At 40.6% G+C, this 24,115-nt stretch overlaps 2 protein-coding genes across 5 annotated transcripts in view; one reads left to right on the top strand and one right to left on the bottom strand.

Moving 5' to 3' along the window:
* Positions 1–702: 702 nt before the first annotated feature.
* Positions 703–23,157, bottom strand: AP4S1 (adaptor related protein complex 4 subunit sigma 1). 3 transcript variants are annotated; one of them, XM_032189224.1, is made up of 7 exons: positions 23,140–23,157; positions 17,009–17,161; positions 14,459–14,656; positions 12,923–13,009; positions 11,796–11,864; positions 8,435–8,446; positions 703–1,434 (listed from the first exon to the last, which is right to left on the bottom strand). In XM_032189224.1, exons 3-7 carry the CDS (start codon positions 14,594–14,596, stop codon positions 1,306–1,308), a joined length of 435 nt encoding a protein of 144 aa, XP_032045115.1. In that variant the 5' UTR covers positions 14,597–14,656; positions 17,009–17,161; positions 23,140–23,157; the 3' UTR covers positions 703–1,305. The 3 variants fall into 3 exon arrangements, with proteins under 3 accessions (XP_032045115.1, XP_032045114.1, XP_032045116.1); XM_032189223.1 differs by lacking the exons at positions 17,009–17,161; positions 23,140–23,157 and adding an exon at positions 22,285–22,347; XM_032189225.1 differs by lacking the exon at positions 23,140–23,157 and having other exon boundaries at positions 17,009–17,174.
* Positions 22,565–24,115, top strand: part of STRN3 (striatin 3) — a 60,983-nt gene continuing 59,432 nt past the window's right edge. The window contains exon 1 of one of the 2 annotated variants that reach the window (XM_032189220.1): positions 22,565–22,991. In XM_032189220.1, coding sequence (XP_032045111.1) covers positions 22,635–22,991 — 357 coding nt within the window. In that variant the 5' untranslated portion in view covers positions 22,565–22,634. The remainder of the gene's footprint in view (positions 22,992–24,115) is intronic. The other variant, XM_032189221.1, reaches the window with a different exon arrangement.

Here is a 24,115-nt window from a genome sequence, read left to right as displayed (position 1 = left end):
AGGTCCAATGGGTTCTGCATTGTGATCAGTTAGTACTTTGTTATTTGTGATCAGAGATCAGCATATTTAACGTCCTTGATTGTAAGTCTGAGGTTGTGTGGTAATTCACAAGAAATGCCTACACTTGATGGTGTCTTCAGGCCAAAAGTTGGGATGCTGCTCACTTTTCAGGACACCAAGGTTTGCTTGCGGGCAGGAAGAGAAGTGGGAGATTGGAAGCTGTAGACTATTCTACCACACCACACTTCACCCGGTACTTGTTACGCTCTGGTTTCTAGGTGCAGTTTAGGAGTGACTGTTAGCGTGCTTTCAACCATAATGCCCACACATCACATGCTCTTTCGATGTCAAGTTATGCTGAGCATTGGAGTTTATGAAGGAGGAGCCAGATACCTTCATTCTAGAAAGGTAAATGAAAGTCATTTCAGATTGCTAACTCTCCAGTGACTTAAGGAATGTAACACACGGAGATGAAACAGCGTTTTTTATGCCTTGTGAATAAAAGTTCCTGTAGCTATGTCCTCCTACTACAGAAGGAAGGCTGGATTTGGTACTTACGCAGTCCTGAGAAGCATGCGCATTTCTGGTTGTCTGTCTTTTGTGATGCACAGACAAAGAAAAAAAATACACTGGTGTGCCAAAATGAAATAGATTTTCTGTAATTTATGAAGCAAGTATGTATAAAATTGAATCAAACTCGGATTTAAATTATTTTATTAATATAATTTAAGTATAACTTCTAGTTACAACTTACATGGTATGCAGGAATCTTAAAAACGTCTCTACTTCTGTTATTTACATTTTTTTTGTATCCAGAAGAAGAGCCTCTCCATGGAAGAGGAGACCAGGTTTTTGATGAATGTTGAACCTAATCATAGAAGTTACAGAACTTTAATTTACAATATGTTTGTATGAAAAAAAAAAAAATACAATGTTGCTGCTTAAAGGAGGCATTGAAACTGTTTGAAATTATATTTCCATATCTTCTGTCTTCTAGGTCAGCTAGAAGGATAGATGATTCAAAGGGATACCTAGACAGTCACATGTAAGTTTCCATTTAAAACAAAATGCTGAGAAACATTTTTCTGTTCTTAAAGGGCTTCTGCTGCATCTGAAAATGAAGGCTCTGCTTTACAGTAGCTGTCTTCCCATTAGGTTTGTAGGGCACAGGAGAAGCAGGAAATATCTTCCAAGTAATTTGAACATTGCATGAGTTGCTCTTACAAAATCAGAAAATGATGTGTTGGTATGATCTTGATGATTTCACCATCTTTCTTTAAATGCTTTAGTCAGTCTGGCATCTTCCTAGCTCTCTGCCACTTTGTCGAGCACAAACAAAGGGGCAAGGATTCTGTTTCGATTTGTTTCCACGATGCAGCCATTTAGCACCATTTCGTCCAAAATGATGTGCACTCTATCCAAATTGAACATGATCTAGAAATGTTACGAGTTAAGCTTATTTCAAACAACATGAAGATAAACTTAGAGAAAAATCTTAGGCATCTTAGTCTTTCTCTTTGATTAAGCCTTAAACAAAGTAGGTATTAATTTATTCTAGTTACGTGCTGTTTGTTTTCCTAGAACTCAGGAGTCAGTACAACTGGCACCTTTTCATGGCCACAGAGATGTCAGAAGTTTGTACTAGAGAAGTCAAAGCACCAAGTGTTAGATCTTGGAAGATGACCACAGAGAAGTAAAAGAAAGGTAAACCTGAACTTAGATATGTAGGTGCTTAGTTTTACTGTGTGCCTGAGTACCATCTATTCCTTGAATATGAAATGTTTTCCAAAGGAAAAAGGCCTTGAATGTAAAGATACTGGTATTCTGCATTTTTTCTAACCAAACTCATTTTCAGTCAAATTCTTAAAAATTGGATTCTCAAGTATAATCTATTTTAGCCTAGGTTGCTGATGCTATTTACTTGATCTGCTTGAGAATAACTTCATAAGAGGACCTTGCTGACATTAAAAGTCGATGCACTACTCTAGTAATAAGTCACAGGAGTAAAAGCAAATAAATGATTCCTAGTTAAATAGACACTCTGAAAGATGGTTACAATCTAACATTCACCTCAAGGAAGATAATCTGAATCATTTTTTAAACTTGGGCATTCAGAGGGCTGCTCTGTCTCATGAGTTCTAGGAGATTTAACTGCAGTGTTTTAAGGCATTACTGCTCCAAACTGCACGAACAGTGGAAGGTCACCTGTATGTGACAGCAGCTCAGGAGCCTGATATTTGTATGTATTTGTTTTGGCTAGGTGGTAAACACTAGTCATAACCAGTATTGCAACCATGAAACCTCATGAAAGTCAGCAGCCTAAGATCCACATTCAAGAAAAGGATTTTAGTTATGTAGCATTGAACATGCCAGTGTCTGTGTTATTAGCTTCTCTTTGAGAAGGGAAGGCACCTCATTCAGGTTGAGGAGCTCCTTCCTCTGCAACGAATGGTGAGAGCTAGACCCGTCAGTAACTCACCGCTTACAGACAACTGATGCTGAAGCCAGTACTTAAGAGTGCAGAGAGGGATTTTGCTGTAGGTGTTTCTCTCAGATACAGAAGCCCAAGTCATTACTTCAGATGAAATGACTGGCTGTCTTTCAAAACAACACGGTAAAGATGCTGCTTGTCTTTGGTTAAGAACCCTAGAGGCTGCAGGCTGTCCTCCCTCAGCCTGGGGAATTCCAAACCCACGTTCCTCAGTAGCCAAGCTTAGCTGAGATCATAGCAATTGCATCTGCTGCTTTCTACGTAAGGCAGTTCTATAAAATCTTGTGTACAATGCTGTCATCTCAGTGCTGACATCTCATCATCTCAGTGATGAGAGAAGCTTAAGCTTTTGTCCCTGTCTTGGTGACAGTTCCTGTTGCATACAATAAAGCATGGTCTCATCAGCCCTGTTTGTGACCACTGTTCTAAAAGATGGGAAGACTTGAACTTGTTTTGGCTGAATTGTAGGGTGGATTTGTAGATGCAAGTTGGTGAGACTGCAGCTAGCAGGCTGTTAGGTTCCTCTGGGCTGAACTCAGTGCTACTGCATGCTTGGGCAGCAAAGTAAGCAACTGTAGAGCTGCTCTAAAGAGTGCATTCTGCTTGACCACAAGCACTGTGTCTAGGTTATGTGTAATAGCAGAATTCAGCCCCCAAAATAACTACACCACTTAGTAATTGTAATAATAACCACTTAATAATAACTATACCTCTTAAGTGAGGAGGAGAAACTATTGCAGTCGATGCTCATGGTTCATAAGATAGTTTCCAATTTGCTAAACTGAAGCACCTAATTTAATTTTAGGTTGTATTTTACATACCAGACCTCCTTCTGAATTTGATCATAGGCCTATGCTGCTTCTAAATATCAGGCTTAAGTCTTTCAATTCTGAGGAACAGTACTGTCCTCAAAGCTTTAACACTCTCAGTTTCTGTGGTTCCAGAGACAAAAGCAGTTGTTTTACGTTGGCTGATTAAGGACTTAAGAACATTTTCCTCCTCTATTCTACTTTTCAATAGAAAAACAGGTCTTTACACAAATACTTTATTCTGAGAAGTTATGGTTTCCTTATTACAGTAATGTGAACTTTTAGGATGAGAGTTCTTCTATTCATTTTTAGATCAACCGTGACCCTGCTCTACACAGTGCCAGAGGATCTGCTCACGAAGTTAGATAACATTCCGTTCAAGTTTCAACAAGCAATCAAACTGACTCCTGCTGGCTTTTTGCTTTTGCAGTCTACCAACCCAAGTGATTCACGGTACTGCAATTCCAACAGAGGAGCGAGAGTGCTTATGCCCTCCCCTCAGCCAAACATCCTGGCTTCCTTTTTCATTTCTGTTCCCACCTCACTTTACCATGCAGTTCTTGGCAAACCGTCAGACTTGCACAGTCAGCAATCTTGGCTTATTTCCCTTCCCGTAAGTCTTGTGACTCTTCTCTACTCTTACATCTTGTTGTACAAACACTGTTTTGCCATTCAAGTCTGCCTGCCCTGCCCAGCCAGGGATGTCTATCTCTGAGTCTCAGCAACACTCATCCTCCCCACCTGTCACTGGTTTGGCAAGTGACCCTAATATTCAGGGTTTAAAGTCCTGAAGTCATAAATCCACACCCAGCTGAAAAACAGCAGAACAAGCCAGTTTGAGCAACTGGCAACAGGAAGAGCTTTATACGGTGTGTACATATACACCACCCTGAGCTTCCATTTAAGGTCTTGTTTCCTGTAAGAATCCTGGCTGCCCACACTTGCACTAGATTTGTGTAGAGGCCAACAGACAATTTAACCAAGTATGAAGAAGAAAATATTTATTAACCTGTGCATCTGTAGTTTAAAGTGTATTAAGACCCTAATGGTACTTTCTAGTCTCATGAAGCGTCTTTATGTTTTATGGCACTTAAATACTAAAAGGAGGTAGATGTGACACAGTCCTGTGTCTCCTTCCCTGAAACAACACATAGGTGGATAGTGAAGTGGGAGAGAAGGCAATGAGGAGGGAATGAAAGGAAAGAGGCACATTCAAGCGTTACACGTGATAAATAACTGCTTCATATAGAGACACTTTAAGGTATCTTAGGATATTCCAGGCAAGTAATTCAGGGTGTGTACACGTTTAAGAAATGATGAAGTATAGCCAACACCTTGTGATCAAGTAACACACCCAGGAGCACAAACACAATCTTTGTAGATTACAGCATGAGTACTTATGTGGCAGGTGGTTTGCTACTGAATATACAACGTTACAGAACTTTGATTTCCATCCTGGTCATTCATTTCCAACTAAAGGTTGGTTGAAGGGTGTTTTGTTTTTTAAAATAGGATCAAGAAATACTGCATATTCTGATTTATTCTGATAATCTGAAATATATCCTTATAAATTCTCTTATTATAAATTCATCATTCAGTTTTCTTACTACTACTTAATTCGCATGAAGTATTTCCTGTATCAAAGCATTTTATCTATCCTAGAAGCAGCAGCTCGTTGAAATGGAATGTAAAGGTTTTTTGGATCAAGACAACATTCTTGAAATACTTGGTTCTAGAGAACCCTGCCTTCCTCCTCCCACAAGGAGAATGTAAGTAACTGTTTCTTCCATATGTTAACATCTTCAAGTAAGGTTTGCTTCACCAGTTCAAGGAACCGAAAAGTCAACTTTCTGTAATTTTAAAAACTCCCAGGCTTACCAGCACATTGTTCCCTACAAAGCTTCTGTGATACCACTTTCATTTTTATAGTCTGTCATCATCACACCAAGAAAGTAGCTCCTGCACTACCCAAGCTGCAGTTTTAGAGCCACATAGAATTCCACCCACTTATTTCACACACAAAAGTGAGGCTTGCCTAGCAATATTAACACACTGGGAAGCCAGCACCACTAGGACAATTACATTACGTGTTTACTTGACTGTCCTTACAACATTATTCTTTAAAACAAAACAGAACAAAAAAACCCACACCCTTGCATTCATGCACATGTGCAAGCACACAGATGCAAACCAAAAAAATGCCCTAAAACATAAAAACACTAGTGATGTTATATGCTTCTATCTTAGGTACCCTCAAGTATGTGACTGATTTAATCCCAGAATTAAAACAGACATCATACAATGACACATAATTCACACAAAAGCTCCTGTAAAAACACAGCTACTCTAGAGGTAGTCACTGAACCGGCTAGTAGCTAACCACTGTTTGTTTCTGTATGCATGAGATAACTTTTCAGTTGTTCATGCATTGTTTAGCATCACACAGGCATATATCGTATGTACGTACAATTATTAGGTATGAGTCCTGCTGGGCAGGATTCAAATTGAATCTGTTCCCTGTCTTGTGTCCTAGGTCCCCCTCCTGAAGGCTGGCCCCAGGCTTGGGCCCTTACACAAATTAAGATCCAGGTGCCTTGGGTGAACTGGTGAGTTTGGACCTAAACGAAGCTGGAGCCCCATGTTAACAGGAGCTGCAGTGCCATGAATACTGGGGTAATGTACTAAGCTTAGGAAAGTTTTAAGAATCCACATAAATGTTGCTTAGTGAAGAACATTTCAGCTGTACGACAGTGACAGCCTTTAACTGGGATTTGCTCTGTGCATGGGTGATTATGCTCATGTTTTTGGATTTCATTTAGCTTCCTATTATTGTTCATGGTAGTAAACACTTTTTTTTATATAGAATAGCTAATGTTACTTTTCAAAGAAACTTCACATGGATGTGTACACAAAAATAAAAACACAGAGATGGTAAATAATGACCATTTCCAGCCAGACACACAGTATACAAGGATTTTGTAAATACTACTTCATGTTTGCCGTTACAGACATTTAGACTGTACTTCCTCCATCAGCAAATTGTATTAAATGTAAGAGTTAGCTAAGGCTAGTTGGCAAGGGAAATGGTTTAACCCCATGTTAACCCCATGGTTTAACCCCATATTATCTTACGTGCTCTGAAAGGTGTATAGATGGATTGTTGTTTACACTGCATTAACATCTGTGTAAGATGTGTATAGTTCAGATCTTATATTGTTCTTCTGGGCCCATTTATCTGCTATTCAAGCTATTGTCAGAAATAAGTTCTGAAGAGCCCACTTCATCACTATACCTCTGCTTTACACTTAAACGTTGAGGATATCTCACTTCACTTGAACTATTTTATATATCTTCTCAATTTATGATTTTTTTTTTTCCCTGAGAGAAAAATTTTGTATATATATAGATGTAAGTAAAATATTTTATTTTAGAACAGTTCCTGAAATGTATAACATATAAAAATGCACTTTTGAATGAAAAAAAAAAACAACTGTACATCATGCATATGTCGTACATACTGAGGAGACACATACGAGGCATCAGCTTTTCCAGTATTTGCACAGCTAAGATTTGAGGACTTTCTCTCAGGCTGGTATTTAATAGAAAGATAAATAGTAACGTACCCTTTTATTTTCCAAATACTTATTATTCATTACCTCATGCAGATGAGAGCCATGCAGAAGCTGTCTGTGTTATAGGAGTCATTCAGACACAGTACTGCACCAGTTGCAAGTGTTAGTGTTAGCATATAGTGCCACAGGTTCTCTAAACAGTGCAAACCAGCATTGTATGCAGAAGCTTGCTGAACATGCAACAGCTTTTCTCAGCTATTAATTGAGCTACTGGTGATAACTGTAGGTATATAACTACAGAAAATGTATCTTAGAATGAAAACAATGACCAGAGGCAGGCAGAATTCAGAATCATCAGTACTCAAAATAATCCATGATTAAAAAGAGTCAGGTATATGCATACTCCAAGTATACCCTATGGAGACATACAGAACTATTTTTGTTTAATTGCTGAGTATGATGGGTTAGTCTCTAATTCTGCAAAGTTCTCACAAAGTAAACATTAATTCTGATCCTTAACTATAACTGAATACAAACAAATGTAGTGATATGATCAGAGACCTAAAGAGTTCCTTCATGCTGAATTTTCATTATTGCGCTTTTCTAACCCAGGTGAATCCAGGAGAGTTATATTAGTACCACAATGTTTTGTGAATTTCAGGAAGGAATTGCAGTATATATACAGATAGAGATTTAAGTTCAGTAAGTAAGAGAGAGTTCCAGCACGTAGCTAATCATTCAAATACTTGGTAAAGTAAAAATAAATTATTTCCTTTTGTTTTCTTCTATAAAGAAGTGACAACAATTACAAGAAAAATTACGGCATTTTTCTGTTCTTCATATATTACTAATTCTTAAATTCATTCCAGAATGACAGTATTTTACTATTTAGTGTATGTTTGTATTTGGTTTTAGTTCAGCATTGATTATATTTTAAGCAAATACCCTGCAAATCATACACGAGCAAATGGATCCATAAGGAAAACAAATTTAGATATCTATAGTATCTGTGGCAAGGCGTGGTACCCTAACTTTTTCCCTCTAAGGTCCTTCTCTCTTTACATTGATATAGATAGTAAAACTCACCTAGACTTCGATAAAGAAAGATCATAGTACAAATCTAATCTTACAATGATGCTACTGTTCTGTTATTTGGCTGAAGGCACAGCTGTAACATTCACTTATTATTTGTAGCTCGTGTCAGTATCTATTTAAGTAAACTTAAAATAAAAGCCAGAAGTAATCTGTAGTTCAGCCTGAAAGTTCCCCCATGAATACATATTTTCATGTCTAGGTGTTGTTACTTAGTTCTCTTGAAGCAAGCTCTCCATGACTTTCTTTAACTGGTATGATGCTTACCTTGATGATTGAAAATTTAACTAGGAGAATCATGAATGTCACTCATGCTTTCATACAGATACCAAAATGTTGTTATTTTATATGCAAAATTTGTGAAACCTGTGCATTGTCTTGACTGTTTTAGCCAGCACTCTGAGGAAAGTATGAGGTAAAACAGTCATGAAAAAGAGAGATAAATGTCTTTCTGACACTAAAAAGGATACATCTAATTCACTCTGAAAGAAAAAAACAAAACACAACCATTAGTTACAGTTTGATCTTTCATCTCAGTCATTAAACATTACATAATCCTACTAGATGATGAAGTCTTCAAAATAGAATGAAATGTCTAGGATGACTCACATTTCGGTTCCGGACAGAACAGAAACTGCTTTTGATATGTTACCTACCCCTGTTACAAAAGCTAGCGTTCTGAAATTTGCACTTGGAAAAAACAAGGTCACCTCTATCAATGATTGGAATATATGCACTGCTATCTCAATGACTGCGTAGAGAAACAGCACCTCTAATCATGGTATCTCCAGCCCTATATTCTCTCTTCCTCAAAGACAAGGTGTTAACTTCAAGTTTACAATTCATATGAGGAGCAGCTGAGGGGGTTGGGGTTGTTTAGCTTGGAGAAGAGAAGGCTCAGGGGAGATCTTACTGTACCTGACAATTACCTTAAAGGAGATTGTAGCAAGGTGGGGATCAGGCTTTTCTCCTGAGTACCAAGTGATAAGACAAGGGGAAATGGCCTCAAGTTGTGCCAGGGGAGGTTTAGGTTGGATGTTAGGAGAAATTTCTTTACTGAAAGGATTGCGCGGCCTAGGCTGCCCAGGGCAGTGGTTGGGTCACCATCCCTGGGGGTCTTTGAGAAACATGTAGGTTTAGAACCCAGCAGCATGGTTTAGTGGCGGACTTCAGTACTAGGTGAAAGGTTGGACTAGATGCACATCTTTTCCAGCCGGAATGAATTCTATGATTCTGTTCCATAAAACAGTTAAAACCAAGTAAGTTGCACATCGTTTCAACAGAAAAATGTAGACAATGTATATGCATGGCTGTGGTAGCTGTGGCAGGATCTACTGGGGGAGAGAAGCTTACCCCTACCACTTCTAACTACTGCTCCAGCTCCAATAACACCATTCTTCCTGCAGTCTTGGCCTCAAGTTATAACATCATTTTATTCATTTAACTGACGTGTCTGGCTGAGAAGCCTGTGTGGTCTCTCTGCAGCCAGAAAAGATGGGTATCTTCCCCAGTTGACTCAGCACACTTGAGACATGACTCACTTTCTAGAGATACTTGTTTGTCTCCACTCCCTGTAATGGGAGCACAGGATGACCGAACATCTAACTTGGGTGGCTGTTAAATGGCTAAATTTAGAAACAATTAATCACAGCCTCAGATCCTGCACAGTTAGGGTAGAACTTCTCCAGTCTCTGCTGAAAGGAAGATGTCTGTTCCCACAGAACGTTTTTATCTGCAACTGAGGGATTTTATTGTACTTGCTGACATGGATTCCATTCACAGTCTAGCCCTGGAATTTTAGGCAGAGTTCCCACTGACAGAAGTACGACTACTTATATGGTCTAAGGTGACAAGTCTTCACCAAGTGACCTTGCCATCCTTCAGCTGGGAATTTTTATGCCTCACAAAAACTATATTTTAAGAGTCTGATCAGTTTGAACTTCCTTCATATTAAAAAAGAGTGGAAAACATTGGAGGATCTAGTCTAAATAGTAAGTGGAGTTCTTCCTAGGTAGCTGTTACAAAAGTGAAGGGGACTCAGAACAGTATCTCACTTGCAACTTTGAAAGCTTCCCCCTAATTCTATTAGGAAATTCAAGCTCTGTAAGCTCCATTAGATAAAAATAGAGTATGTGAGAATGTTTAAAGCTCACAAACCTAAAAATAATAGATGACAAAATGTCATTCTAGAGCAGGACAGATGTTCTTTCCTTTCCCAGAGTTTTGTTTCCATTGTCATCATCATAATTTGGGATTCTTCTAAAATTCTGCAAATCCTAAACATCAATCCATAATAGTACAAACATATACTTTTTTGTCCTGTGGTTTCTGTCAGAAACTCCAGCTAGAATTATAACCCTCTCCAATGTTCTGCCATTTACTGTTACAGCCTATTAAAAATAGAACCATGGAATGGCATGAGATTTCAACTACCCCACTTTTTACTTCCCCTAGTTTTAAAACTTATATGCTAGGAGAAATACCAAAATCTTTTACGATGAATTCAGCAAATTTCTAACAATATCAGTGGTTGTGTGATATATGTGGTCAAGAAATGATATACACATATAAGAACTAAATCTATTTTTGCTCTGCCTAAGTAAAGAAAATAAAATTTGGGAAGTGGTTGGCAACTATTACCTCAGTTAGTTAAATAAGATTTAAATTCTACTGTGTGTTCCTGTGCTGCAGGGATCAGACTCCACTCCTGGTTATTACTGCTCAGGTTGAGACTGCAGTCGTAACAATTTTAAGAAATACATTCTGAACTTCATACAGTAAGAAAGTGATTTACTCAGTATCATGAGTTTTAAAAGGCTGGTACAGCAGTAGTTGAAATAATATCCTAAAGCATTTGTCAGGCATCTAAACAGTGAGGAGTTTAGAAGACTCTCACAAGCACGTCCTTGAATTCACACAGGAAGTTCTGCCATGTCTGCTGTGGTGCTAGGGAACCAACATTATAAACACTGCATACTGCTTGCTTGCATCTGTATTTACCAACATAATACCTTCAAACTGATGGACAATAGAGGAAACTATCCAGTCCTCTTTTGTGAGATGGGTATCTAACACACCTCAGTATAGCCAAACTAAAATTGTGCCCAAGTACTATTTGAGATGAATTTGTTTATAACCAGATTATTTCAAATCCTGCATTAAATTGCACATGTTCTACCCAGCATTATAATGCTGCATTTTCCAGTTTTGTAAAAACTAACAAAACCTCTTCTACCAAAAGGGAAAGTGTCATTTTAACTGGAGCTACCTCCGTCTTCAAATCCTCAGCAAAGTGACTGTCTTTACAATAGCTGTTACATCAGATAACCACTGTTGCACAACAACAATATGGGAAGCACAAGTACAGGCTGGTTGTTGAGGTTTTGTTTGCTCTGTCCCTCTAATCTTATTCAGTGAGAGTGTTGTCAGCTCCCTGTTTAATGCTTATACTTACTTTATGATGAATTAAGTATTTTGGGAACATTATACTAAGAACATTAAAAAAAACGAGAAGAAAAAACTCATATTTCTTTAAAACATAGAATGCCAGTGGCTATTTTGAGAGTAGATGACCTAGAGAAACCCCTGAGTATAAGCATATAAAAACATGTTTTTCTACCAAAACTATTTCTGGTATTCCTTGTCTGATGATTTATAACCCATGCATGCTTTTACTACTCTGAAAAATCAACTTTTTTTTTTTATAGTGATAATATGCTAAAGTCTTCAAAAATCTACATTAATATAAACCAACTTTGATTTATTACCTATAATTCACTAGAACTTTAAAAGAGAAGAAATATTTTGTAACAGATTCAATGTCTCACTCACCACTCTGCTGAAGTATTTGTCCAAAACCTCCACAAAATTATGAATTAGTTCATATACTGCCATTTCATTCTGAAATTAAATTAAAAACGAATGAATGTTAAATGAACAGATAGAAACAACGGTAGTATTCTTAGTGTTATATCAGCTTGTGATTTATGAAAACCAACTAGAATATGACAGGAAGTACTACAATAAAGTGCACAGACTGTCTGTTGTAGCAAGAGGAGGCGTGGTTACGTCTCGCTGAGCAACCAAGAGCAGGCAAGTGCTCAGGCTCCTAAGCTTCGGGCCAGGCCAGGGCAGCCACCTGAGTAAGCACTGCAGAACCAAATGGATTTGTCTTGCTTGGGCTGCTGCCATCCCCCACATCACCTAGACAAATACAGGCAGCTGCACTATGCCTAGCCATGCTGAAGTCACACCTGCCCACTGCAGTACAGAGACACTGTGCTGCAGCAGTATTGATGGATTTTTTTTTGTGGTACAGTGAAGCCAAAAGAATGTGCCCTGAATTGCTTGCAGTTATAACCCTTGAAGACACCACTGTAGTCAGCAGCTACCTTCCACACCACCCCATTAAGGTCTCCAGGATAAAGTTTTAAATTAATATAAATTACTCAATGTAATTTATTACACATGAGGGCTGACTGAACCTTAAAGGCATATTAAGTAACAGTACTTATCCACTTTCAGTCAGATACCTTTTTTTTCACTTTTGTTTAAAAAGTAAAATAAATTGGCATCTGACATGTGGATTTTTTTCTTTGGTCAAGGAGGATAAAAAACAGCGTGCAGTTAGGAATTCACTACACAGAAGACCACTGATCTGGCTGTAATGCTGACATTTACTGAGAAACCTCACCCTAAAAATTTATGTTTAATCAAACGTAAGTTTAGAAAGCAGAATCAGTATAAAGCTCATACAGAATGTCTCATGATAATATTTCAGGCTATTGCTAGAGATTGAAGTCAAACAGAGGTGTTTTCCTTGTATACTTTTTTTCTTTTTGCAATGACTACTTGAAATTCTCTAATAGACATTGCAAAATTCCATACTGGAAAACGATTCGACTTCTTGCCTGTGATTAATACAAGCCTATATCTCAAGAGTGAATATAATTTCTTACCTCTGTCTCATTGATTCCAACGACAACGAAGAGGGCTGCATACTGCCGGTATACCAGCTTAAAGTCCTTATACTCAATGAAAGAGCACTAGGCAAAACCAAAATTAGTCAAACATAGTAGTTGCCATTTAATCGTGACATTACTAAGCTTTCACTTACATAAGACCCACAAAAAACAATGGATTTCGCAAGGTCGATCAAGTAATTTTGACTTGAAAGAAGGTATGGTAACTTTTACATGAAACCTTTCATCTACTGACAGAAAACACGGTGCCACTTTTTATGTAGGTCAACTGAAATGGTTTGTTCAGGGTTAGAATTGAAGGACAGTCGATATTTTTCCTATGTTTTCAATTAGAAGCACTTCCAAAAGAGACAAACTGAAGGTCACTTTCATATTTAACAATGATCAATATTCTTATTATAAATATTAGGAGTATCAGAAGTCCAGACACTGGAGAAAGACGCATGTAGTTCACCATAGGACAGGGAGCCAGTAGATGGTGCTATTATACACCGCTTTACACGTCACCTTTTTTAAGTAATGTTTTGCTCAGTTCTTGAAATGGCAGCATACTGTTAATTCTTTTGGTGAAGTTTCTGTTCAGAGATGCTCTTGCACAAGTTAATTTCTTTAGCCACTGCCAATTCCATGAACTGGAGTAAATTATAGGGACTAGGATTTTTTCTGAGGCTTTCTAGAACTAAATAGGGTAGGGCCACTGTTCCAACACACATGTAACTAATGAAAAAGAAGGTGACTTCAGAACACAAACCGAAATACCTCATTGATATTTCAAGTCACACGTTCCTCCTCAAAATCAAGTCAATGTGCTTGAAATTTTTTCCTAAGTTTGGTACTTTTCTTGAAGAACCAGTGGCTCTCTTTTGTGAGGCATAAGATCTCAACTGTCATCTAACAAACTTCCACCATGTGAGTTTTCTGACTTTCATGAACAAGTTGTGAACTTTTTTTTTTAATAAAAATGCCTAAGAAGCATTTCAGGCCTATGAAGGCTGAAAAAAATGTGTTTAAAACAAAACAAAACAAAAACAAAAACAAAAAACACTTCTGTTTTAGATAGTTAGTTTAGGTATCACAACTTAAAATCCTCTCTGGCAAGTTTTTTTTTGTTTGTTTTTGTTTTTTAACGTGGAGCTGTCAATGATACACCTACTATCTTCTCAGCAAAGAAAACTGATGTCTATCTATTGATCACTACTAGCCAAGCAATAACAGGAGAAAATAAATTCTTCCTGGACTTCTGAGCTTCTTCAAACAAACAGGAAGAATCTTCATCACAGTGATAGAGAACAGTCCAAAATCATTGTAAGCCTCAGAAAAAAAAACATCTATTCAATACAGAATAATAGTTAATCTGAAAGAACACATAATCTAGAAACAACTTTTTTCTTCATGGGTGCAAATGAAATAATGACCTGCAATGGAAACTGATTTTTTTCTAGAATTATTTACCTGAAAGATGTGCAACATTAATACAATAAAACATTTAACAAAAAATGTACAAAAACTTACTTGATCCTTTGAACGGGAGAGACAGTTTTTGATTACTTCAGCTTCCAGCATTGTCCGTTTATGAATGTCTACATGCTCATAATACCTAGAGAGCCTCGTTTGGCCTTGTTTGTTCACCATAAGAAAAAACTTTATCATTGCTTTTTTGTTGATCTCAGTGGTAGATCTGAATTGTCAATGCAGCAATTAAAAGTATTTCTGTGAGGGAAAAAAAAAATATATACATAGGAGTTATAAAAGACTTTCCAGAAGTTGGCCAGCCCATATTTGCACATATATAAGTTTATTTCCAAAATAAAGAACACAGGAAATAAAAACAAACCTCTAATCTTCTGCACATACTCCAAGAGTAATACTCCATTTTTTTTTTCTATACAAATAATCACAAAGTATCAAAGCTTCTCCATTATCAGGCAATTTAATTGCTTTGTAGAATTTTGGGAATTCCAGGAGTACACAATTTCTTCTTCTACTTCTCAACATTTTCTCAATCTACTCAACATTTTCTTGCATGCTAACTGGTTTGGAAACATTATGAGAAATTTGTCCAATAACAAATCATAAAATTAATGCAGCTGAAAAAAGCAAAATTGGACAGTTTGTTGGTGTTGTTTTTTTTTGTTGTTGTTGGTTGGTTGGTTTTGTTAGCTATTATTTAAAAACTTAATTTATACCTTCCTGACATCAGATTGAAGGGAGAGAAGACAAAGGGATGTACATGGCTACTTCTCTAGCACAGAATTAAAGCCTTTAAGCCTCCCAAATATCTGGTTATCAGCATGTATCTTGGTCTGGACCAGGAGCTGCTGCAATCCACTCTTTCCAATCTGCTTTCCCATATTGAAGCTAAAGGTAGCTTCTACATGTAATGAAAACTAAATGTGGGTCTTAGGAGAAATTTCTAAGGAGAAATCTGTTCACGTTAATTACAGCTTAATCTTAATCTAAATAAGTATTAATCCACATAATGCCACTGAAATAAAAATGTAGAATATAAATCTGCCACATACAGAGTACAATTGAAAAAGGCTGTCAAAAAACAGAATCTGCTTGCTATACCAAAAAAAATAAATATGTATATATATTTTTTTCTCATATTTTGAAAGCATGCAAAAAAAGGTAAACTCCATAATGCATAAATTCTGTGTTGTTGGTTTTTTTTTCTTTAATACCAGAAAACAGTCACTGTAATGTTTTCCATCTGACTCTGTTTGGATCACAGACTTATTGGCCCATACGTTCTTGAAGTTTATACACTGGCAACACAGCAAATACTGCAAAAGCTATTTCTTTATTCCAATTTTGAAAACTTGCTCCTTGCCTGGTGCTTTACCAAGGTAAAATAAAATAAAATAAAATAAAATGCAAATATTTTCTCCTAAGATCCCAGAGTTCCTGCAGGAAAGGGCAAACTTTTAGCAGGAATCCACAGAATAATATAGTGTAGCTCCTTGTTTAAAAAAAAAAAAAAAAAAAAAAAAAAAAACAAACACAGTATATCTTAACAGTGTAGAAGGGCAGAAGGGAAAAATGCAAAAATCAGCATTGATCTCTGAGTCAGCAGCTTCATAGGTATTTAGCTATCTACTGATTTTTTATAACAAGGCATGCTGCATAGGTGCTGCCTCATATTACTGGCAACCTAAACAAACTGGCTATATTTAGGGGTGATACCATCTAAATCTTACATGATAGTGATACAAGGAATCCCAGTATATCGTGCTACCATTAATTATTGCTTGCTTCTCATTAGTATTGTTCACCTAGTTATTTCCTGAAAGAAAAGCCACCTCTGTTATCATCACTGCTATCTGAAGAAAGCGATCTCATTCTCCGCAGCATGCTGTGGTTTACTTACTACGCAAAGAAATCCAGATTCCTATACTAAACGCATCTTCACTATTAGACCTGGTAAGTGATTAGAAGATATTGTAGGGGCGTTTCTTACCCTTGTGAAACTACCGCATAATTTAAATTGTTTTAAAATTAGACGTGGGAGCGAAGAAATCATAAACCAGATCCACAAAATACAGTCAACAATAAAAGGAAAAATTCCTGCAACAGATATACAGGTTCAACAGACCTATTTCAGAAAAGCAGCCCGGGAGGAGTTTTACTACTTTAAAGAAACCCTCAGAAAAAAAACAGGACCTTTTGACTGGATTGTTTTCTAACAGACGTGCTGCCATTAGACAAAAATATAGCCTTAATTGGGAGTTAATATCAGTAGTGAATTCTTTAATCCTCTTCTTTCCTTTATTGTCTTTCAAACAGGTAAGACATTTGAAAAGGACGAGTGGGACCGTTTTTTCTCCCTTAAATCTTCACAAGTCCTTCAAATGAAGGAAAATACCAGAGGATGTATCAGTTAGCAGGGAGAGCTCTTCCTTTGCATTATCCTACATATGCAAGAAAGCTTTTATCCCTCTTATTCTGTAAATTCCTCTTTGATCTGCTCTTGTCTGTAGGACACCTCCAGGGAACAGGAGTCCAGAATCAATACAAATGACAATAGAGTCTGTTTGCAGCCCTGACAGTCTGTTTTCTCACCTCCAGCAGACACAGTGAAGTCTTTATGTCAAGAAGAAAGTGCCTTTTTGTTGATTCCCTCAGACGGAAGAGTAAGAACGTTAATAAATGCTGCTGTGGTGTACACAGCTTGTCCGCTGGGCTCTGGGCTCTTGAAGGAGTGGAAGTGGTTCTCTGAGAAAGAACAAATGAGGCAATTAAGACAAAAAAGGCCCAGATGGAAATGTATTAAGGGATCTTCCCTGCGAGACAGCAGCTCAGGCTGACATTTATGATGAAATGAGAAAGTACCTATCTATGTAATCTCTTCTGCATTTCACATATGGCTCTTATTTTTCCCCCCTGTTCCACTTTGTACTGCTGCTTGAAGTTACAGAGGTGCAATGCGATGAGATGTATCAAGTAAGGATAACAATAGATGACTCCTTCCAGATGAGACACAGGACCAAAAGAAAGACTGAATGCTAAAGAATAAAGGGTTATGGTGTGAAAGAGGAGCGATCTAAGAAATGCTGCCCATTGTTTTAATGAAAAACAAGCAAGGTTGGGCACTAGGGGCCAAAAGGCATGTTGTTCCTACCAGCTGCAAAACACGTCTGTCCCAGCTAAACAGACCATGATAAAGACATACGCAGTTTTTCTTTTTTCTTAGTTTTATGTTGCTTCTTTCTGTCTGGTACTGCTGAATTATAAAGGCAGAGCCCTTAGCTTTGGGCAAGCTGTCTCCAGGCTATTTGAATCCCCTGGGCACGAACGGAGCTGCGGAGCACCAGGGTGCAGGTGCTGCACGAGGCCTGTTGCTGGCAAGCACCTCGGCCACGCGGTTCCTTCCCCAGAGGGTAAAAACCTGAGGCTTTACGGTGCTGCAGATACTGAGGTGAGACTAGAGGAAAGAAGGATGCTAAAACCACCTCAGGAACATTAAAAGAGCTGTTGTATTTTGAGTTACCAGTGCACGATATATAACAGAAGACTCTGAAGAACTGATACGCATGGATCCTACTGCAGGATTGGCCCCTAATCCTAATTACTCCTTTATTAACCTAATCTTTCTACATGGTTAATCTGGTTAATGCTGGTGTTAGGACTAATGTATCTGTGTATTATTTCAAGTGCCCTGGATTGTTTTACATATTAAAATACTTCAGACTCAAATTATTATTTCTTAAATCCTCACAAATGCTCTCATCCAGAATCGATATAAAAAAAAAAAAAAACGAATTATGCTCTAACAGTGGTAGAACCATAGCAGTACTCAAAGGTGTCACCCGTAATTTATGACACAGTCATCATTCGCAGTATTACAGTAGGTGATTAACAGCTGCAGAGGAGAGGTCCGGTAGTATCGCTAGTTGTTGCTGTATTTTTCCTGTGAGCCTCAAAGACAGCTTCCAAAATTTTACCTGTAAATGTTTCTCACACAAATGACACTACAAGCACATGATTTTGTGCAGAAATACTGGAATAAATTTTCTATATGATTTACATGTAAAAATAAATATATCCATACATTACATAAAGCGTGCAAGTACAGCTGTGGAATCTGGCTTTGAGAGTAACTCCAGTGTTAAAAATATCTTGTTATTTTTATTTTCTTTAAAAATAATTATTTTTAAAATTCACCTGTGTAGAAATAAAAACATGTTCTTGTACAGTTTAGGCAAAAACAGGAAATTACTGTTTTGTTTCTCTCAGTTTATTTCTTCTTTCATCTTATCTTTCAGATACAGAAAACATGTTAAAATGTTTTGCATATGTAAGATGTAAAGAGGTCTGTGAAGTGTAATAAAACAAAAACACACCTGTGCATGTTGATGGGTGAGGAATCTCCCACTCCTTCTAGTTCCAAGTATGTCAGAAACTACTTTCTGTGATCAGTTATGAGTATTCTACTCACAAAGACAGTTCTGTGTCTTCTGGTACAGCTCCTACATGCTTTTCTGTGCGTTCTCATGCAGTTTCCTTCACGTATGCTTGCATATACACACAAATCCAACATGAATTACTATGCTTTTTTTGCATACAGAATCAAATAGTTCAAGAGAATTGGTGACGTGATGCAAGCCTTTCATGTCACTGCCATTATTTTGCTCATTTTAGTAATGAAAAGATGCTGCTATCTGAAGGCTGCCTACTCATTTCTATCAAATAGTCTCATTCCAGGTCACTGGACAATTATCTGCATCACAAATGGGCTTATGAGCAGAAGACTTGAAGGAAGTACCCACATCCTGATGGACTGTCAAGCCCAGCTTTCCGAGTGACAGTCAACCACACATTTCAAATTTTGTCTGGAATAACCTACAGTAAGTGCTTCTCGTGCACCTGATTTACAAAACACCTATGGAACTATGACATAATGAAGACTCCCTAGAAACAAAACCCTCAAAGGTTTCACACAGAGAAGACATAAAATGTCTTGAAATTGCAAACTTCAAAACCAAGCACCTCACTGAACGACTGAATAGCTCTCTCCTTCATTTCTTTTAAACGAGGTTTCTTGTGTGTGGATAATTTGGCACACACATAAACTACATACAGTGTAGCTACTATGATTTAGATACGTGTTATGCTGTGTTAGAGCTCACCCTTGTTAAATTATCTCCTGCACATGAATATCTGTGAGAGAACACTGGTATTGTGATTGGCTTCTGTGACTCACAGTGGTAGACTGATGGAATCTTTGAAGAGCTACAACTCAATGGCTTTGGCTCGTTCTGAACCAGCAGATAGGCAGAAGGACTAAGAACTACATGGCTCATGGACAGATGCTTCTGAGTTTTGCTTCCCCATGCAGGCTCACCCTCCTCACCTGTCGGTATAGGTAACTCCAGCCTCATATTTCAGAATAAGCTCAACTCTGCTCGGCTTGCTGCAGAGTGCTGAAACAGAAATCGTGATGGTGGAGGAACTGCTTCCAGGACGTGCCAGCTCTGGAGGCAGCGTAACCGCCTGAGACACCTCAACGTAAGCTGTCCCAGCTCACGAGTCACACCCCTAAATGCAATCTTTTCAGATACTGGTTGAGACCTCTGAGAGAGGCAAAGCCTGCAATACCTGTTCTGTGGATAAAAAGGAGGTCTTACACCTCCAGTGTGGCCAGCCCTGCAGATTTCACATGCAGTTATATTAAACATTTTAAACAATTTTAATTACTCCTCCACTACAAGCAACAAGCACTTAATTTATTTTTGTCCAAGATTTCACTAATATTCATGCATACTCTGATACACAGATGATTAAAGAAAAAGAAACACAACCCAAGTTTGAGACTTTGGGCAGCAGTTATTATTCCAAATTAGATTTCTGTCTGTCAAGTTAAAACCACTCTAGTCAATGGCCACAGACTTAAAAGCATTTTAACTATTATGCTGTAACAAAGTTCAGCAACATTTTATGACTTTGAGTTAAAAATGAAAGAGGTTAAGTATAGCAAGCAAGAAATACACAACTTCATCTTTACAGATTTCCTTTGCCAAGAATAAAATAAACATTAGTCAGAACTATAAGCCAGTAATTCACTGTATTGTCCCACTCTATAAACAAGTTGTTTTTGTGGATGCAGAGGTTTTAAGTGCATTTCATCTGTGTGTTAAATGTAGAACAAAATGGGTTAAACTGGAATTAAAGCATCAATGAGGATAATAAAAAAGTCAAATAATAGAGCTACAAGCATGTGACAGCAGGTGAACAAATATTTTGAGGTATATGTTAGCCTACTGAACTTGCTGTCTATGAATTTACTGTAAAAAAGGTATGTAGCAAATGAAGACAGTTCATTTATTTGATACTCTTGTTCTATTTTTGTTCTGACCATGGATAAGACTTTAACAAAAGCCACGTGTAGTATCATTAGTACTTATTGGTAATAGGGATCATTTTTGTATTCTAGATCTTATTATTGTTCAAATTACAATTCACCTGAAGATGAAACAACTTGGTCTATGTGGCTTTAAAGTAAATCACCGTGTTTCACTTCAGGATCAGGAATTTTAAAAAAAGAAGCCTTGCTAATCTAGGGAAGTCAAGGAGGAAGGAAAGAGTAAAAAAGTCTTCCTTTGCTGTTCGGCTGTCAGAATGCTGGCTGAATATAGTAACGGAATTAAATTTCAGTAACTCCCGTGTATTCAGCAACAAGGAATGTCTCATAAGACTGTAAGCTAAACAAAAGGCTAAACTGATTGTGAGGTAAGGCATAATTTTTGGTAATGATTTGATACTGCCAGTGAAGAATGAAAAAAAAAATGCTGAAGAGTTGGATTTACATAGTATGGTAATCTGTATGGAAAAAGGAAAAACGTATGATGAATTTGTTGTAGGAAATGACTTCATGGAACAGTCCAATAAAAATTGGTAAAACAACTGAAATAGCAACATGCACCTGAGAGGTTAGCAGAGAGAGGAAACACCAGTACTGAGACAAGCAGTATTTATTTTTAAGTAATTAATGCAATTACAGCTCTGTCAAGAATGAGTCCCAGTAAGGACGCTGTCCGTATCCTTATGGCATGAGTACAGCGCATATGCGTTTTCAAAAGCAAAATCAAATCCCTGTCTTGCTCAAAAAGGGGTGGCCTTTCTGTCACTTTGGATAGGACTTGGTGGCAGTTTGGAAATGCTGCGTTTCAGAGCAGAATCTCACAGCCGGGGCAGTTTCCCCTACCCGTACCATGGTGTTGACCAGAGCACGGCTATCACAGGTACAACCGCCCCAGATGAAATAAACCAGATTTCTCGCAAAACCTCCTTCGTGTGGTAATAACTTTTGAATGGTGTTATGCACTCTCTGTCCCCATCAAGGAGGGGAAACATTACACAGAACGCAAGACACCACGAAGATGAGTTCATCAAAAAAAAAAAAAAAAGCATGGCTATAATGGCTGTAATGGCTTTAAGGACTAGGCAGCTTCCGGAAACATACCCTAAATTTAAAACCTAAAACTGCCTGCTCCTGAGGCTAACAAAGGGCACCACTGAACTGCTGGGAATGCTAAGACCTGAACCCCGCGGGCTTCAGGTGTTGGAGACAGACGGGGGGCAGGGGGCACACGGGGGCAGGCGGCCCACGCGGGACGCGCCCGCACAGCCCCAGAGGCGGCTCCCGGAGCTGCAGGACGGGGTCGGGCACGACACGGCCGTTACCCCCGCCCCGCTGCGCTGCACTGCGCCGCTCCCCTCATGGCGGCCGTTAGCCCCGAGCCGCGCGGCCGCCCTCGCGCCAGCGGCGGGAAAGACGCAACGCCCGCTCCCCCTTCCTCCCCCCGCCCCCCCCCCATTCCCCAACGCACGGCGCTCACCTCCCTCAGGCGCATGCGCGCTGCGCCGCCTTGCCCGGCCGGGAGGAGGAAGCGTGAAGGGGAGGGGGGGCAGGCAGAGGAGCGGCTTCCCGGCAGGCGCCGCGCCGCTCCCCCTCCCTCCCTCCCTCGGCGGGCGGCCGCGGGTGGGTGGGCCGCGGGCTGCAGGCTGTAATGGCGGCCGGCGGCGGCTCGGCGCTGCTCTGACACCCGCGCACGGCCGGGCGCAGCCCCCCGCCTCCCCGCAGCCGTCCCGCCTCCCCCGCCCAGCGCCGCTCGCCCCCTCCGCGGCCCCCCGCCGCAGGGCCCCGCCGCGGGACGAGGAGCGGCAGGAGGAGGGCTCCCCGCAGACAATGGACGAGCACCCCGGAGCCGGGGGAGGAGGAGGAGGAGGAGGAGGCGGCGGGATGGCGGCCACGCCGAGACCGCAGCAGCCGCCGCCGCAGGCGGGTGGGAGCGTGAACCTGCAGCCGGCCGGGGGCTGCGCGGGGGCCGGCGGCGGCGGCGGAGGAGGAGGAGGAGGAGGAGGGGGGCAGCAGCAGCAGCCGCAGGGCCCCGCGGCCCCGGCCGGGCAGGAGGCGGCGGGCCCCGCCGAGCTGTCCCGGCCGCAGCACTACACCATCCCGGGGATCCTGCACTACATCCAGCACGAGTGGGCGCGCTTCGAGATGGAGAGGGCGCACTGGGAGGTGGAGCGGGCCGAGCTGCAGGTACGGACGGGCTCCGTGCGGCGCCGCGCTCCCGGCCGGGGCCGGGGCTGGGGCCGGGGCCGGCCCGGGAGGCTGCGGGCTGCGGGCCGCCATCGGGCGGCGGGAGCGGGGCCCCTCGGCTGCCCTGCGCCGGGCTCGGGCACGGTACCTGCGACGGGGCCGGCGGGGGAAGCGGCGGCGGCGGGGCCCGGCGGAGGCGCAGCCCCTCACGGCCCGAGCGGGGCTCCCTTCCCCGGGGCAGCCATTTTGGTTTGTAGCATGGCGGCCGCCTGGGCTCCCGGCTCCCGAGGCGGCCCCGGCCCGCTGCCGGCCGAGGGCGGCCGCTGCCTGGGCGCCGGCGGCGGGGCGAGGAGCACCCTGACAGCTGCCATCGCCGCCCTGCCCCAGCACGGCGGCTCGGGGGCTCCCCGGGCTGGGGAGCGGGTTAGGGAGAGCCACGGCCTGCGGGGGCCGCAGCCTCCCGGAGCGCTGTGCGGGGCGCGGGGGGCGGCCCGGGAAGGGAAGGGGCTCGGGGACGGGAACTGCTCCTGGAGGAAAGCGCCTCGCCGGGCTGAGGCAGCTCCAGCACACGCTCCCTTTCCTTCCGCCTCCTTTCCGGGGAGATCTCGTACGGGAGAAGCCGCTGCTGAGGAACAGCGAGGAGTTGGTCAGTTTGATGTCCGTGGCGGCACCAACTTTGTGTCGGGAGCTAAAAATTGAGCAACGCGTCAGGTTAGAGAGCAGACATTGTAGTTCCAGCGTAGATCTCGCCATTAGTACCTGGTTTTGGTAACAGAAGAGACACCTCTATTAATTAGGTTCACACGTAAAAATAAAACCATGCACAAACTATTCCGAACTTATGTACAGATTACAAAATCCATGGAATTTGAGGTGTTTGTGTGAGAGTCATCATTTTTTCATATGACAGAAATCTATGCAATAATAGTTAAACTTTATTATTTCCAAATAACCTTTTTCTTGGTGTGCTTTACGTATTGGGTGAATGTTTACTGTCTTGAAGCAGCGTTCCATCAAATTGCATTGTAATTAGAGTTTTTAGTAGCTCGCTAGAACAGCGGCTCATGTTTGTGATTATGTACTTTCAGATTTGAAGAATAGAGAGCAGTATCTGAACCTGGGCA

Source organism: Aythya fuligula, chromosome 5 (genome assembly GCF_009819795.1).
Source record: "Aythya fuligula isolate bAytFul2 chromosome 5, bAytFul2.pri, whole genome shotgun sequence".
In the NCBI taxonomy this organism is placed as follows: domain Eukaryota; kingdom Metazoa; phylum Chordata; class Aves; order Anseriformes; family Anatidae; genus Aythya; species Aythya fuligula.
Note: the sequence above shows the minus strand (reverse complement) of the source record. Positions and strands in the feature narration are given on the sequence as shown.

What these genes read in the sequence shown, in the direction of transcription:
- AP4S1 (XM_032189224.1), bottom strand. Translation starts at nt 14,596, where the DNA reads ATGATAAAGTTTTTTCTTATGGTGAACAAACAAGGCCAAACGAGGCTC. An exon ending in TCTCCCGTTCAAAGGATCAA is followed by an intron (nt 13,010 to 14,458) that starts GTAAGTTTTTGT and finishes GGTTTTGCCTAG; the next exon opens with TGCTCTTTCATTGAGTATAA. An exon ending in TTGGAATCAATGAGACAGAG is followed by an intron (nt 11,865 to 12,922) that starts GTAAGAAATTAT and finishes ATTTAATTTCAG; the next exon opens with AATGAAATGGCAGTATATGA.